The 17,384-nt window shown below is 37.7% G+C and overlaps 1 protein-coding gene across 1 annotated transcript in view; it reads left to right on the plus strand.

The window, feature by feature from the left end:
• The window catches only part of STXBP4 (syntaxin binding protein 4), a 51,337-nt gene extending 34,182 nt beyond the window's left edge, over positions 1 to 17,155 (plus strand). Inside the window, 2 exon segments of the mRNA XM_030461848.1 lie at positions 4,741 to 4,798; positions 16,560 to 17,155. Coding sequence (XP_030317708.1) covers positions 4,741 to 4,798; positions 16,560 to 16,671 — 170 coding nt within the window. The 3' untranslated portion in view covers positions 16,672 to 17,155.
• The last annotated feature ends 229 nt before the right edge of the window (positions 17,156 to 17,384 follow it).

A 17,384-nucleotide genomic window follows, 5' to 3' on the forward strand; every position in this document is an offset into this window, starting at 1 on the left:
CTCTGTGTCTCTCAATTGTAGGTGGTTCATTCCATCCCCCTGCACAGTTTAATTTCCTCATCAGTGCACAAAAGTAAGATATTCCTTAGCAAGCAAGGCATATCATGCAATATTACTGCTTTTTAAATCTTAGGCAATTTCTGATCAATTCTAATTTTAGACAGTCATTTCAATTTGTTACCAATGGTTGCTTTCTCATTAAATTTATATTTAACAGTCACATGCAGCAGTGAGCAATGTGAGATGACAGTGATGGAAGTAGGTGGATAGCACAATAGATGGTGACAAGAGGGGTTGATCCAGTAAGGAAAGGAGGAGACAGATTAGATCCAGAACAGAGAGTTACAGGAGAGCAAGAGAGTGAGGAAGAAGAGGCAAAGATAAATAGTTTGGAGCTGGGCCATAGAGTGAACTATTCCAGTCTGTTTCTAATTACCTGGTCCTGGTCCTCTGTGTGCAGAGGGTGGTATTTCTGGAACAAGGTTGTTATTCCAGGTACCAGCTGGCAGTGGATTATACCAATTCAAAACAAGAATGTTCTCAAGTGTACTTACTTCTATGAATTGAACTTTTTTTAGCCTACATTTGTACAAAATTCTCTACCTTCAGACCGTTTCTCTGATTTTATAGTAAATAATGCATTTCCTGTCTTCAGCAGTTTGAGGTTCATAGGCATAAACTAAATATGTTTCCCTGGTCTTACAAAAACCTGTATTTTCTCCAGTGTGCCTTAGAAAGAACAGCTTCTGTTTGGTAAAGCAGACAGCTCAGGGCTTGTTTTGCTGTACTCTTTCCATTCCCTTTAAAAATAAGGATGTTTTACAGTAATAATATTATGAAGTATGTACAGCAGGCTCTGGTGCCTTTTCTCTATAATTGATTGTATACATTCAATTGCCATCACTTAAACAGAAGTATTTGGTCACCCTTGCTATGTGTGCTGTGCCTACATTGTACTTCCACTGCTAACCTCCTGCATGGATAGACATGATCATCAGCTACACTCTGCTTCTCATTTTTAATTGCTTGCGTCCTTTAGTACTGGATGACTGTATTGGAAAGGAGAACATCAGTCTTTATTTGAAAAATATGTAGTTTTATTTTTTTTTTATTTGGTACTTCCAAAATTCAGTTTCTGAATAGGTAAATTGTGCAAGCCACGTTTCAGGAAGTTTATCCATTTTGAAGACAGCAGCAACCTCATTGCTGGGGTTACTGTAGCTCTCAAGTTCTGAAGATCTGAAGTCAACATGCTGGATAGAGTTTGTTCTAAATTTGGATTTTTTTATTTGTTAGGGAGGAGAGCAATAGATCTGCAGTAATATCTGATCACTTGTACTGCTTGGAAGTCATTCTTACTTCCTGAAATTAGTCAGTTGATTGGTCACTGTTCATATGTTACAATTTCTGTTGTATTCATACTGTTTCTAATTAACTGTACCAAGTGATTCACTGACAAGTATCAGAGGAAAAATATTTATAACAATTTGTCACTTCAAAATTACCAAAAAGATCTTCAAGTTGATGACACAGCCCTTCAGTCTGAGAAGCAAATTGATTTAGAACTCTCATTCTAAATTGTAAATTCATACAGCTGAATTGTTTTCAGAAGAGATTAATGAGTTTGCCAGCATAGATGGGTCACTATCTTACAATTAACAGGAAACAGGAAAACACAATCATCTTGTACCATGTCCTGAATGCACAAAGGAAGAAAAGTCTTTCTCCTGAAGCATGGTTTCTAGGAACAAGACTGAAGGGAGACAAACAAGTCTGCCAACAATACTCCAAATTAGCATGAATTTCAGTTGCTAGTATTTCCAAGATGTCTCCACTTGAAAACTATTTGCTCCAGCTTTGTTCTATTAAAGCATCAACAACAAAAGAAAAAGAACAGTTTGGGTTTTTTTGATGGAATTTGGTATGTGAAAGAAAGGAATGGAACGTCCCCTTAGCAGATTATTTATTAAATGGAACACATTTGTTTGTGGGAAGAGCACTTGAAATGGTTTAAAGAATAAAGTGGCACACAGCAAATGCCAGGAGTGGTAATCATGTCTGAAAGCTGTTGTAAAACCCGAGTTTTTATAGTTAATTCACAAATAAGTAGTAAAATACAGTGATTATTACTAACACGGTATAAAACCAGAGGACCATTTTATGCCTGCATCCCACTGAACTCAACAAGACTGGATATTTCACCAGAAATTTTTGGTTTTACTGTGTCAAATTGCCAAACTTGCAGAGGAATCTCCTTTGCATTAACCCTAATGGAATGCATGTACTCAGAACAAAATATTGATGTGTTTTGGCTAACACGCACACTCTCAGGAGATTATTTATTCCATTTGGGCAAAGGCCCCTTTGAACTCTATCAATTTCTTTTGCACGTATAATTGCTTTTGCAGTTTTACCTATAAATAATAGCAAATATTTGAATAGGAAGAAGCCCTGTAGTTTCTACTGCAAAGAAATAGTTTTCAAATATTGTAAAACTAATTTTTTTAAGATGGTATAGGCAGACAGCTGCAGACAGGATATATTATTTATGAATTTCATCAAAGTCCATAGCAATTCACAGAATAAATTATAAATATGTAGGAAAGAAAGACTGCAGGATTTTATAGAGGGTAAATCCTCTATCTTTCAGCCTGTGTTTCTGACTGACTGAGCTCCTTCACCTCTCATTTACTCCAGGTGAAAGCTTAGCAGCCTTTCAAAGCAACTCCTTGAAGAGGCACCAAATCCAACCCTGGAGGGTGTGAAAAAATAGAGCACTAGGAAGTAGATCAACCTATGAATGATTCATGGAGAAAGTCAGCTTGAAAGAGTGAAGGAGGTGTCTAGGGAAATGTGATGCAGAACATGAGAGCCTCCTGGCTACCCTGGGAAATACTAAGAAATAGAAGTACAAATCCAGCAGTGAAGGAAAGGAGTAAAGGGAACAGCAGCAAAAACCTAGTGGAGAAAGAGTAAAAATGTGGAAAATAAAGGCATTTAAAAACCTACAGGAACATATAAAGACTGGATGGGATATACAACTTAATGCATATAAAGTCAAAAAAGGAAAACAACGTTGTGGAAACATCTCCAGAGTCTCATTTATAGGTGACAACTTTTTTTAGTGCTTTTTAGAAACCATAGTCTTTCCTGGTTAAAAAAAACCAATACAGAGCATCATTTTTTAATTGCAACTGATGTGCCATTCTTAATTTAGATGGAAAAAAGAAAAAAAAATGTAGTCAAATGACTAGTGAAAAAAAGTGTAATTATCACTGCTGAATGTACCAGGTGATGTAAGGGATGGACAAGGGCAGATGCTGAGGATTTAATTCATAATTAAGTAAATCCATTGTCACATTTTAGGTGTGCAAGTTACATGCAGGAATGGGGAAAGTCCAGGCCAGATTTAAATCATTAGAAAATATTTTTGTTGAGTAAAGCTCCCATCATTTATGGGAGAGGAAGGAAGATCACATCTAACATTTGTAACTAAAAACATTCCTTTCTTCCTTCCTCCAGAGGAGTCAGCCTGAAAACCTATTTGCCTACAAGGCAACTCCCTGGTATTTAAAGGGAAGTAGTTGTGGGTTATTCTCTCTCAAAGGTAGTAGGTGGCATCTGTAGGAACAGATTGATCTGTGCTGAACTGAAAATGGAAGAAGCCTCAGCTAAGTGATTAATACAGGGTAAAAGTGAAAAAAAAAAAAATAATAATAATTCCAGTGTGTTTTTGCTTGTCAAGCTGTACCCAGCAGTAGTGGTGCTGGCCTGCAGTGAGGAGTTTCCAAGCTCCTGGATTCTGGAGTGTCAGTAGACTCACATGTTGCTCTTCACTTGGTGCCTGCAGCTCTAATTCCATAATTCCATAATTCCTTCCCCAAGGTTTGTCTCTGCTTCACTGTGCCAAGTCATAATTTGGTGGCTGTAATAAACTCAGTTTATCTTTGAGAATTAAAGTTACTCCTTTCCAGATTTTTAAGAACCACACTGAAGATAAAGGTGTGATGATGTGAGAAAAAAAAGTGAGAAATTTAAGAGAGAAATACTAAAAAAAAAGTATGTGTGTGTGCTTAGGGCATGCCTTGGGATGAAGCAGCTTTCAAAGGACATGTGGTGCGTGCAGTCCAGCACATTTCTCATATAAAAATTTTAGATCTAAAGCAGGCTCACAGATGGTTCTAATGAGCTGGGCTTTTGAGTTATACTGTGACTTCAACAAACTTAATTTAACTCCTAAGATGCTAGCATTTCAAGATGACTTTCAAGCTAGAGCACTTGCAGTGCAATTGTTAATACAATTTTAATTTTGTATGTATTTAGTCCCAAAAAAGGAAGGACCTTGTGCTTGCCTTTACTACATTACAGTACAGTAGCAGAAAAGCATACACCTGGAGCATTTTTGCACAGTGACTGATGGTTCTTTCTCCAACACTTCTCAAGTTCTAAGCACATTTCGTTTGAAAAAAAAAAAAGTAAAATAACACACATGTCAGTAATAGAAGTATCATCAAATGGTCTGTAGCTTTGTAGCACATCAAGTATTTATAAATTGTATTGTTTATGTTATTATCTATTGCAAAAAATAGCAAGAATTCATTTATAATCTTTTTGTGGCATTATTTGAAGTTACAGCATTCTAACTTACACTGTTCAAAACTGTATGAATGGTGTATGGAGTGTATGTTCTTAGTGTCACCTAAGCCTTGAGAGACATCTTATTTCTTTGTTTTATCTTAGGTCTGCCTTATGGATGGGAAGAAGCTTATACAGCAGATGGGATCAAATACTTTATCAAGTAAGTAGTTCTGGATGAAAATAGGTCAGATATTTGTTTATATAGTGCAAATTAGTTCATATAATAGGTATATTATTATTCCTCTAAATGACTGAGACAACTGATGAAAACAGGTGATCCATCTGTATCCCATATATGTCATGAATCATTGTTTAATTAATAGCTCATTCTTCTCCCTCCTGAAATTTGCATAATGTTTAATTCTTATAGGTGCCAGGAAGATGCTGTTTTGCAGGTGAACTTCCACAGTCTCCTAAAAGACAGGAATAAATCTTTGCAGTGAGAGAAAATTACTTTTATCCCAAATACTTATTAGAAAGTCAGGTACATAACAGTGAAGGTTATGCATTAGCTAGCAACAAAAAGCAGGACTTTTTTTTTTCTTTTTTTTCCTTGATTCCCTTGGTGCCTTGAGCCAGATGTATTAAAGCAAATATGTTGTGTTTTTTCTGCAGACATTTCCAAACACACTGTAGGTGATCCTGAATTCCAGATCTAGTAAGAACAGCTTTCTTTTCAAACAGCTGTAGTTTACTATGTAAGTTGTATTTAATTTTTTTAAAATGTAGAAAAATAACCTAGGAAATGAAAGTGAATTAAAAGCCACTTTCATAAAATAATGTACATTTTATTTATATAATGCAAGAGCAACTATTAAAACAGAGCCCTGTTCCCTTGTCTCCATCAGTTGATAGAGGGAACCATTTTGGGACAGCTGGAAAGGTGTAAGGGAGATGCTGGGTTCTCTTCTGGGTAAAACCTTGCAATACTCTAGGTTTATACCAGCAGAATTGGAAACTGACTCGAAGATAGTATTATCTAGCAATAATAGCAAATAAAAATTACCTGCAGAAGAAATCCCTCATACTTCAACCCCTCCCCTCCTATTTTTTTTTCTGGCTTCCTTACTGTGCTTCTCCTACAAGTGCTTGTCTTGATGACTCAGCAGAGAGCCAGATTTGCTGACTATGTGCAATCTCTTTTAAGTCCTACACTTGTATGCTGAACTACTGCAGATGTGACAGTAAGATGCATATTACCAGCAGCAGAATGTCAGCTACTCTGGGTGGTAGAAGCCTAATTTGCAGAAAACATCAGATGTTTTACATGTTATCTCCACTTGCTGAGACAGCAGATTTGAACTGAGGAGTTCACATGAACAAGCTTTTTCAGGAACTTTTGCATATGTCATCTTTGATTGATAAAGATTCATTAATGTTCTTTCCTCTTCTTAAAGAGCTCCTAGCATTGCAGTGTTAGTGCCCCAGGTTTTCCATCACTGGTGCCTTCTGTAAGGTGTCCTACGGAGTTCTGCATGTCAGACTTTGTGGCAGAAAAGGAGAATCTGTCCCTTTCCATTCAGATAAAGGTATGAAATCACCCCTCATGACCACGACTAAAAAACTTCTGCTCTTCTGAATGGAGCCACCACACTGAAATGGTGCTAAGAGCTCTTCATGCAGTTCATTAGAATAAAATTCACTGAGCATTGCAGCAAGACATTGTGATAATTCATATTTAATTTTGACTATTTCCTTAATTATTTTTCATTACTGTTTCCAAGTGCCATTGCAGAGCATAAGCCAGGCTTTTTGCAGGCTTGAAAAGTCAAACCTCTTTCTACACTTTGTAATGTGTATGAAATCAGTCTGAGAAAGTTAACTATTTAGAACAAGGAGCAAATCTACTTTGTAGATTTCACAGTAGAGGTTTCAAGATGAAAATTCTACCCAACACAGAAAATATCCTTTTCTAAGAGGAACTTAGTTTGAGGTGCATCTTATCAGATGATCCTTTTCGGTAGGATTTAATCTAATTGTTTAAATGGGGATTAGCAGAATAGTTGATACTTTACAGCCCTGGTATTAATACTGTAACCTTCTTGTTCCCTTTGGCTGTGAATTTGAATCCTTTCATTCTCTGGTGTTTGGAAGAGCTAAAGTCATGAGCAGCTTGAGTATTTCAATGCTAGCCTGCTTACAGGTATCCAAACTGATAGAAAAACAAAATTCCTGCAGTGTAACACAACTAAACTTATTTTTTATGTGAATTGTCAGGTTTTTTATTGTGCAGTTAGGCTCTGAGGCTCTATTGAAGCTGCAATGGCTCTCTTTAAATCCACAGCAGTTTTACAATATGCCAAGGACAATCAAACTATTATTTTAATTAGTAGTTCCCTTCAGTTCCAGTGTGCTTTATTGGGCCATCAATTAGCTGTCCATAAATCTCTAAGTTATAAATCTAATGCAGTAAACACCCCAGAATGGAATCTTAATAGCACATAAGCTTGAGACAGCTTGCTGTGAAATTTCCATAAATATCTCTGAAGGGGGTGTAGCAATATGAAATGCATGAGAAATCAGAGTTTAAAAGAAGAAAACCAGCTGGCTTGTGTTACCCACTAAAGTGAAACCCACTTATGTGAATAACTAACATGAATAAAACATTTACATGGCTTTATTGCTAAAGGGCTGAGCAGCTCGTTCTACCTACCAGGGAAAGTTGTATTTTGTCCATGAATCCTCACCTTAAGACAATTTTGGAAATCACCTCTTTTATTCAGGAAATCATTTCAGTCTCTGTAGACTTTGTTCCCATTGCTTCCTGTCTGTTGCATACATGGGTGAGAAGAGAACCTCCATTTTCTTTATAACTGCCTTTTAAGTAGACTTTGACTTAGATATCCACCTCCCCCTCAAGTTTTCTCTTCTCTAGAACGCACAAACCCAATTCCTTCAACATTTCTTTATGTGCCAAGTTCTCCAACCCTCTAATCATCCTGGTGACCCCCCAGTGGATCCTCTCCAATTTTTCCATTGTCTGTCTTCAACTTGAAGGGCCAGTGTACTGAAAAGATCCCACATAACTAGGCAAAGAAGTTAGATATTAACTTTATTTATCAGATGATTAAGGCTGTTCTTGTCTCATAAGAAATTCAATTGCTGATTTTCTAATAGAAAATCCTGTCCAAAAATAGAAATTTTACCTCTAAATCCCCAAACTACAAAGGGGATAATGAGTCCTCATAACGTATCATGTATATCCAGGTGTGTAGCTATGAACTTACTGCTTAGCTGGGAGAAATTATGATGGGAAAAGTTTTGTAGGGAAGAGAAGGTTCCTCTTGTTCACTTTTACAGCTTGGTGTGGCTATTTGTCCATCAGTGTAGTTCAGTATAGCACTGAAGGAATTTACAAAGTGTTACAACCACTGTGACACTGTCTCATTAAAGTCCTCACAGAGGTCACAGCACTGCAAAGAGGAAGATATTTTCTTCTATAATTGAATGGGTTTTGTGAATTAGGATCTTCTGGGTTTGATTTTTAAAGAAGTGGAAGAGTCTATGCATAACTTTACTCTCCCAGTGAATTATCCTAGATGGAAATAAATGAATGTGCACTGGTGGTTAAGAATCACACAGGAACAGTATAAAAATGTGTAGCTGAGACACTTTTTTTTTTTTTCCCCAGAAAACTCATTATAGTTAATCTCTTCCATCCTCCTACTGTGTTCACCTTTAACATATGGCAGCTCTGTATCATGAGACTGCCACCTAAATTTAGGTATGGCCTTGCTATTCTCCCTCCCACTTCTGCCCACTCCTTGCATATGTATATGGTTTGTAAGGACCAGCTGCAAATTTTCCCTGCAAACACTGTGCTTGTAGCTTTTTAACAAGATTAGGTTCCAACTATTGCACACTAACTTATTGTCCTCAAGAACATTTATCTTACATTTCTTTCATAAAAATTAATTTAAAACATCCCAAATATTTTAATATTTTGGGTCTTTTTGTATATATACTTATATATTTTATATGACTGTTCTGTTTGGTTTTGTTTGGGAAGGAGCCATCATTAATTTTACTGAAAGCTGGGCATTCACAGAAACTCTTTATGATTTTATGACTGATTTAAGAATAGCAAAGCATGTGTGCTAGATGAACTTCTGTAGTATAAAGATCAGTGGCTTATAGCACTACAGCTAAAGGTATCATCATAAACAGATAATAAATCACTTTTGATTTTACTTAGTGCATGCAAAGCTGAAAAAATGAAGCTGTTCCTTTGGTAAGTTTACTCTCTGTGTTTCTTCTGCATTATGAAGGGAAGACCCAAAACCCAGTGTACCAAGGTGTCCATTCCAGTATGTTCTAGGACATAGCAATATACTGGTTATCTGCAGGCTTTCTGAGTAGTGGTTGGAATGTCCTTTTCTAGAAGAAATCAAGTTCAACAAAATTAAAATCATAGCTTATCTGGAAATTATTATGTTTGTATCAGTGAGCCCATAGGCACAAACTAATTAAAAGTGTGATCTGCTGTACTGAACATGCAGCTGAAATACCCCCCAGACTGAATCCACCTCTGGTCCCAAGTCCCTGCATAGCAGTAGGAAGGCAAGTTAGCTGCACTAAAATCACCAGTTATCAAAAATATCATTGTAGGTGTCCCCATCTTAATAACTTTGATGTTTTGTGAGTAGGAGTGGGTATTTTGAGGCATGGAGTGCTCTCTGTTTTCCTTGAGCTCAAGCAAAGATGCAGTTACTTTACAGGTCTTCAAACTGGACCTTTCCTATTTTACATGTCACTCAAAAATAGAGGTTTCTTTTGAAAATGTTTCTTCTACTGTCATCCTCAAGTCCTTCTGGCTCTAAATAGAGGAAAGAATAGTTGCATAGTTACAAGCAGTTGGAGATAATTAAATAAAACATGCTCAGCACTAGCCAAGTGCTGTTATTACTACTTTCTAATATATAATGATCCAAAGCTTCCTGCATCCTACTGCTCAGCACCAGTTCAAACACCTCCAAGTGTAACTTTATAGATTTGGGTAATCCTAACCCTTTCCTTTTTGATTTCTGGATAGCCAACTTAAAACATTGCAGAGAACTTTGATTTTCAAAGTGTTAATCCCTTTAACACAATCTGCTGTGTCTCAGGTAGGTCCCTAGGAATAAATACATCCTGAAGGAACAGGCTCCTGAAAACTCTGCTCCCTGGTTGTTCTCTCCTAACAGTCACTGCTGAATGGAGAAAGCAATGATTTAGTGCAAGACATTTTGCTAACTTAAAAATTCATGAAGACTTACAGGTAGCTGGTCTAAGGTGAAAACACAAGGTAATTTCTAAGGATTAGAAATGTTTTATTGCCAGATATTTTAAACGAAGGGAATTTAGTTTCTCTGATTTTTCACTGAAAACATTTGCATGACTATGAGGAAAATGACCTCAGATGTAAAACTAACAAAGTTGGAACTGGATTTTATAACATGAGCTTGTAATACAAGAATGTTAAGATCTTAAGCTGCTTTTGGTTGGGCAAGTTTTTTTCCTGAGAGGTTGTTTTTTAATATCAAGAAGCAAAATGGAGAAACAGTCTTTCAGCCTCCACAGATACTGTCCATGTTCACATAAGGCAGCTGTTAAAATCACTTCTATGAGAAATTACATTAAGCTGAAATAATTTTTTTTTCTCAAGACCTACAAATCCCACTGGAATCAGTGTGGTGATTTTTGTTACCCCTGCTCAGTGATTTGACTCTTACACCAAAGTGATCAAACATCTAATTCTCACCTTTCTAGTTACTTCTATAGGTAGGACTGGAAGTGTTTTAGACTCCAGCTAAATTTCCCTTTGTTAGGGCAGGATTTGGTATCCGTGGAATAAGCCACGTGCACCGCTCTACACCATCAGTTCTCCTGAAATCTCTCTGGGGTTTAGGAGAGCCATCAGAAGCAGAACTATGCACAGTGAGGAGTTTTTTTAGTAAGTGTTTCATCTGCAGCCCAAGCCTTCATTTAGGCTTGGATTTATTGTAGTGCACACTTAGTTTAAACAGAAGCCAGTAGCATACCCTGGGCTGCAGCTGAAAAAAAGTGTGATCTTGGCTTAGTGAGCAACCAGGCTGTGCAGTCCTGCACAAAACTAAACCTGCTGATGCTGATGTTCTGATGAATTTGCAAGTAAACTGCACAAGAATTTTTATGATGTTTGCTTGCAGAGACAGGATTCTGAGTAACTGTGCATATTAACTCAGCACTTCTAGAGTAATAGCAGTTGGCTGATGCTGAGGTGAGACACACCTCAGGTAGTGCTTAAAAACTGTGAAAAGTTTGCATAACCTGTCAATCAAACCTTTGGTCTTATTCAGCCTGGCCTCAGATCATACCATTGTTTTCATCTTATAGTGGGCCATTTGTTTATTGCTGACAATTCTTAATTATGTTGCACACTATTTGGCTATATCAATCTTCCTAGTGATAAATGCTTTCTGGAACTGCTCATAGATTTGTCTTGGTAGACAAGTGTTTAATCAGTTTAATCAAGGAATAAATAGCAAGACTCTCTTCTGGGGTTTCACTTTTTATCTCTCAACCTTTTAATTAATACTTAAGCAAAATCTGCAATCCCTGAGAGAAACACAAGAATCATTTATGTTGCCTTAGGACACAGTTCCATGAGGTAACAAGTGCTCTCAATTTAGCGGGGCTGGTAAAAGTCAAGGTCAGTGCCATCTCCCAAGACCTGCCCAGTGTCTCCTCTGTGTTGCTTTTGAAATGTTGCCTTGAAAAAAGGGTCTGGTTGTCCACAAAATTAAAATGCTTTAGTCACAGTTAGGAATAAGTTATTCCCTGCACATCCTACCAGCTTTTCCTCTTCCAAATAGCATAACATAGTTATAGCATTGGTGTTGAAATAACAAAGAATTAGGAACAAGTTTAAATTCGTAAGGGACCCCAGCAAAGTGTTGTCAAAAGCACTGGCTGTTGAAAGCTGAGAAACAGTTCTGCTCCCCAGAATCATGCAGTCCTAAATAAAATCAGGAATGCATCACAAAACATGTCAGGTGCAGCACCAGTAACTGCACATGATATTTGCTCTGCTTGAGCAGGCTGTAAAGTGATTTACAAATGGTTTGTGTGCAACAGAATGAGGTTATTTCCAGGATTTAGACCATTCTGTGTACGAAGTCTCATTGTACAGTATTTCTCTCAATGCCACAATCATGGGAGCAGACTGGAACTGAAAGCTTTGTGATTATCATCACCTTATGATCACAAGTTGTTAAATGGCTTCAGGAGGAAGAGCTCTCTGGTGTTCCCTGAGATGCTCCATTGCCACCTGCTGGCATGAGGAAGGGTAATTTTGTGTGACCCTACCAAGATAGGATCTCCAAGGTGCTTGGTGCAAACTAGGACAGCTCCATTTTTGTTCAGGGTCTCTTTCTGATGGTGTGTTTTCTTATCCAGTGTTTCTGAAGTTGCTTAAGAAACGTTGATCATGGCCCAGGAACACAAGTTCAAGAAGTATGAGTGAGATAAGAGGTGGAAGAGCTGGGAACCTTCTCAAAGGTGCAAGATTTAGGACAGTGGATTTTAAAGAGAAAAAGGATCCTTGCAAAGCAAAAGGCTGTTCCAAGTACAAAGGGAACAGAAAGGCCCAGGAACAAAAGACAAAGGCAGTAATTAAAACAAATTTTGCAAAGCTGTGTGTAGTCCAGCAGAGAGCTACAGAGACAGATTCTGTGAAGTAGCAAGCAAGGAAGATGATATAACCTCTAGATGAAGGATTAAGTTTCAGGATCCTCATTCAGTGGTATTGTTCTCCATTTTCCTGTTGCTCTGGCCCTCATTAGCCTCCAAACCACCACTGCATGGGGGCTGCATACTCGTGTGAAACAAAGGAAGGCAAAGTCCCCCATAGAGCCACTCATCTGGCAGATGGCATAGAGGACTCTTTCCTCAGTGACTCCAGAACTTCCCACTGGGATATGCATGTAAGGCTGAAAACTTAAAAAGCACACTACAGAGTGTTTCTGGGTAGTATAGAGTGTGTCTCCTTCCAACTCATTGCATCTACAGCTAGCAGGGCACTTTTTTCTTCTTCTTCTTCTTCTTTTTTAACGTTTTCAATAACACCAGTGAAAGTACTAAAGGTTAAAGCTTTCAGAGTGTGCAGCTGCCTGGTTGTCAGCAGTGCTACACTGGTTTGCAAAAATTATCAGTCATCCACACATAGATAAAAGCTCCATGGAGCAGTGGACTCTGTAGCTGAGCATTAGTGAATTCTAAAGGGCTAGTGAAGTTTTGGGAATCAAAATGTAAGATAAGAAAGGTTAAAAGTTTAGCTAAATTGCTGCTTTGGATTAAATGGATTAGGCTACTGGGTTTGCTTAAGCGAGGCTTAGGTTTCCTCACCCAAAGGGTTGTCAGGCCCTGGCACAAGCTGCCTGGGGCAGCAGTGGAATCAGCATCCCCAGAAGGACTTAAAAGCCCTGGAGATGTGCTGCTGAGGGACATGGTTTAGTGGTGGACGTGGCAGTGCTGGGTTAACATTGGACTTTGGATAATGTTTGGACTCAAACAAAACCATCCTAAGATCCTAAGCTCATTTATGGAGGAAAATAAAACTTCAGTTTTGTGTAATTCCATGTGAACTGAGTTCTGCTTTCATGTTCATCTTCACTACTGCTCTATTTGGTGGAGCAGCACAGGGTTCACACAAGGCCAGAATTTGTCTTTCCAGTTCAGATACATCTATTTGGCCATGAATAATGGGCACTAGGAGTGTTTGGCTGATTCATTTTTAAGGCTGCATCTTGTCTGCTGAATAGATCTCTAACAATGGGTCTTGCACAAGGCTGCTCCTTTTAAAGCTAAGTAACCCTGGTGCACTGGAAGAATTCAGTAGGTGTTGTGAATGGCATCCCATGTCAAAATGGGGAAAAAAAAAAAAAAAACCTACTTCAAAGAAGACACATGACTACTTTGTAGCTCAGCATCCTGCATAGTGACCCACAGCAGCTGGATTGTCTATGAGACTCTGCATGATTCCCTGGTATGGTCCTGAATTCAGCCCTAGCTGGAGAATTCAAGGTGAAAAGCATGTCTTGATACTGCTCAAAATCTAACAAAGCACAAATTTTTTCCATTAGTTTTTCTTTGAATTACTCTTTTCTTAAAAGATTGTATTAAATTCTCGTTTTAAAAGAGATGATTTTCCATGCCAGGAAGTAAGACCCATAAGGAGGGTAATTATAATGGTATTTTAAATAAAATGCTACTATTTCTTGCCAAAAAAACCCCTGTGTTCACGTTTTATTTTTCCAATTTCCAAAATTTGTTCAGCAATTTACTAATGTTAAACAGAATAAGCTACTGACATATTTCCATATCAAATGTTTCAGTTTTCTAACAATAACTTTGGCTACCCTCGGATGGCAGTGACTTGTTTGAAAATCTAAAAATCTTTAAATATTGCTAATTGCTCTGAAAATGTGAAATTAATCTTTTCAACAGGAACACTTGTGAATGGAAAATGTTTTACATTTAGAATTTGTAATTCTGGCTTTCCAAACATGCTTTTAATATTCTAAACAGTTTCACCAGTTAAATAAAACCTAGAGGTAGATTTGAATTCCCTCTCACTTTTATTGCTGGCACACAAATCAGAGAGGATGTATCTCTAATACAAGAATGTTCTGCAGACCAGTAAATCTGGGATTATCTCTTCGGACTGATTATGTCAAAGCTCTTTAGCCACACCACTTTTGGAGAGCTAAAAATAAATAGGAGAGGGGTTTATACATTTGTTCTGTGCCTAAATAATCTGTGCATATTGTGTGAGGCTGTCTCCAATGGGAGACCTGGTATCTGAACCTAATGTTTATTTTTAAAAGTCCTTTTCCAAGTAAGGATTTTGGCAAAGAGTTTTTAAAAAGCTGTCTTACTGGAAGTGTTTGTGGGTTTAAGTCTGAAAGGTTTAAAAGAACTGAGTTGAAATCAGAAGCATTTACAGCAGAGAAAATTTGGCTCCATATATTTTGAAAATGGATGAAAACAAATTCTCTCCTTTTCCACTGGTGGTTAAGCAATATTATGCCATTGAATACAGAAAATTGTAATCCTGATTTCAGTGTCACAGTTCTTCACAATTAAAGGTCAGAAGTTCTTGCAGCAGTTAGCACAAAGATGGACATGCTTCATTTGCCTCCTCCTAAAGTTATGTAGGAGGAAAATCTTCTAAAGAATAAACACTTAACAAAGAATTTTTTTAATTGGTTACATCAAAGACCCATGGATGCTTTGCCACATAACTCTTCTACTCCTGTGCAGTTTCTCCCATTTCACAGGATTGATCCTGCATGCTCATGAGAAAACAGAGCTGAGAATTCAGGTACCCAGCAGGTCAAGGCATGGGCAAGTCAAATGGGAAAAAAGGAAATTTTAAATTAATTTTGTTCTTATTTAAAATCAGTAATGATTTGATAAGAACAGGCAACATAAACACTTCAAGATTTATTGCCTACAATACTATTTTGACTGGCAGGGCTGGAATGGATGGAATCCAGTTCATTGGTCCTTACCCAGGCACTTCAGGTCCAGTGAAGTGGTAGCTAAATTCACAAACTACCTGTTCAGAGAGAGGTTAATCTAGTTAAGATCAAGATGTGATTTGCATTGGCCTTCATATTTCTCTCTTGATGAACTGTGGTGTTGTTGTCATCGTATCCAACCTGTTCTGAGTTCAGTGCATTCAAATGAAAGGTGTGAACAGAAGGCAGGATCCTGGCATAGAGCTGACTTGAAACATGATCCCCATGCCCATAACTGAGTGCACTGGAACACAGATTTATATTCCTACAGAAACACAGCAGTTTCCATTATCAGGTGTTCAAGAGAACATTCTTAAAGACAGAAGGACAAAATGTGGGGGTTTTAATTTAATTAAAGCAGTGGACCTGAAAGGTGAGTTGAGGCATGGCCTGTATGCACACTGCATGTTAGGAGCTGTGAGAAGAGCTCTTTGTCTTTTATGGTGTATATTAGATGTACAGTATTTTCCAACTAGTTCTTGCAATGAACTTACATTTCAAAACTCATCTTTGCACTGACTTGACTGTAAAAACTGTGAATTTATTAGCAAGATTTTTTTTTAAGTGAAAAGAAGCTGTTTCCTTTACCAAGAACACATTATCCCAGAAGGCAGAAGAGGCTGTGTCTTGCCCACACACAGTATGGCCAGCATGTGTGCCACCATTCAGGAGCTGTGCAGCATTCTCACCCACAAACAGGAAATTTATTCCATGTACCTGTCCTTACCAAGCCTTGATCAGGTTCTTTCCATTCATATAGAATCTTATAAAAAATTATAAAGCAGCTTAGGCTGCAATTCAAATCTAAGGTTTAAGCCTTAAAAAATAGTACCCATTCCCTTTTATTGCATGTTTAACAGCCATGGAAGTGCATCTAGAATTTGGTCTTGAGAACATGTCAAGATCATTTTTTGATTTATTCACCAGCCTTTTACTGGAAGAAGAGGAATGGCTTGATGATGCTAGACTATTAGTTCATGTTCTAACAAACTGACCATATTTCTATTCTGTGACTCCTCTTGACCACTGCCTCAGCTTTTAACTGGTGTGATGGAAATGTTAATTCCTCATTAGCTTGATGGAGTTTTGTAAGATTTTGCTAGTCTGGGATGTACACCACTGCTGGGTTGGTAGTCTGCAGCTCCATTAACAGGAGATGTCACCAGTTTGTATCAGGAGCCTCTTGAAACCTTCAGTCCAGGTTTTATCTCCCAGAAGACTCCACATTTTGTTTCCAACATCTCAATAGTTAGCTATAATATTTCTGTATTTGAAAAGTGGTGTAATTATATTGCAGCTCCAGCCTCCATCTGCTATTTCTTGTTTTGAGGTTGCCAAACTTCTTTTGGGCTCCTAATAGCATTTTTTGTTTCTTTTTAGCCACGTGACACAGACAACATCATGGATCCACCCTGTAACAAGTGCACTCAGCTTGCTTTGCTCTGAGGATGAAGAAGATGGAATCAGAGATCTTCCTGGGTCCAAGAGCTGAGGATATTTGTTGGCAGAAAGTATTTTGCCCAGTTTCTGTACAGTAGTGAGAAGATGCACCCTTTTAAATCTATAGACTTTCTAGTCCATGTCATAGTACCTGATGATGTTTCTCCCCTTCAGGTCTGAGGAAGTTCTGCCAGTCTTAGGTAGGTTTATAGATGCTGCAAAAGATGCAGGTGTTGCACAAGGCTCCCTTCAGTTCTTACTCTGTTTCAGTGCAGGGATCAGACCTATCCTGACTTCTCTACTGGCATAACTTCACTGACCTGGAGTGAATTTTTCACAGCTTTGACCACCATGAGAGCTAAGATTGGGCCATTGTTTGTCATTTCCCATGGTAGATTCCAGGTAGTTGTTGATGGAAGAATGCAAGGTGAGGCTTTTCCTTCTTTTAACCAGTGCTGGTGAGTATAATGTAGATATCTTTTCTTTAACAACTGAAAATTTTTATTTTTTGTGGAAGAAATTTGCAAATAAGTTTTGCTAACAGAAATGTAACAATTTATTACGAGTATTAGAACCCTGATGACTTTTTTTAAAAAATGCTTCTTAAGAGTTGTGATTGGGCTTTGAGAAAAATGAGTCTGTTGTCAAGTAAAAAGAAACAGTTTTTATAGAGGACAACATATTCAGCCAACAATATGAGGCAAGAATGAAAATAATTCTACTTTTTTACTAAACTGATATGTATAAGCATCAAATATTTCAGTG

This window comes from Calypte anna, chromosome 18 (assembly GCF_003957555.1).
Source record: "Calypte anna isolate BGI_N300 chromosome 18, bCalAnn1_v1.p, whole genome shotgun sequence".
In the NCBI taxonomy this organism is placed as follows: Eukaryota; Metazoa; Chordata; class Aves; order Apodiformes; family Trochilidae; genus Calypte; species Calypte anna.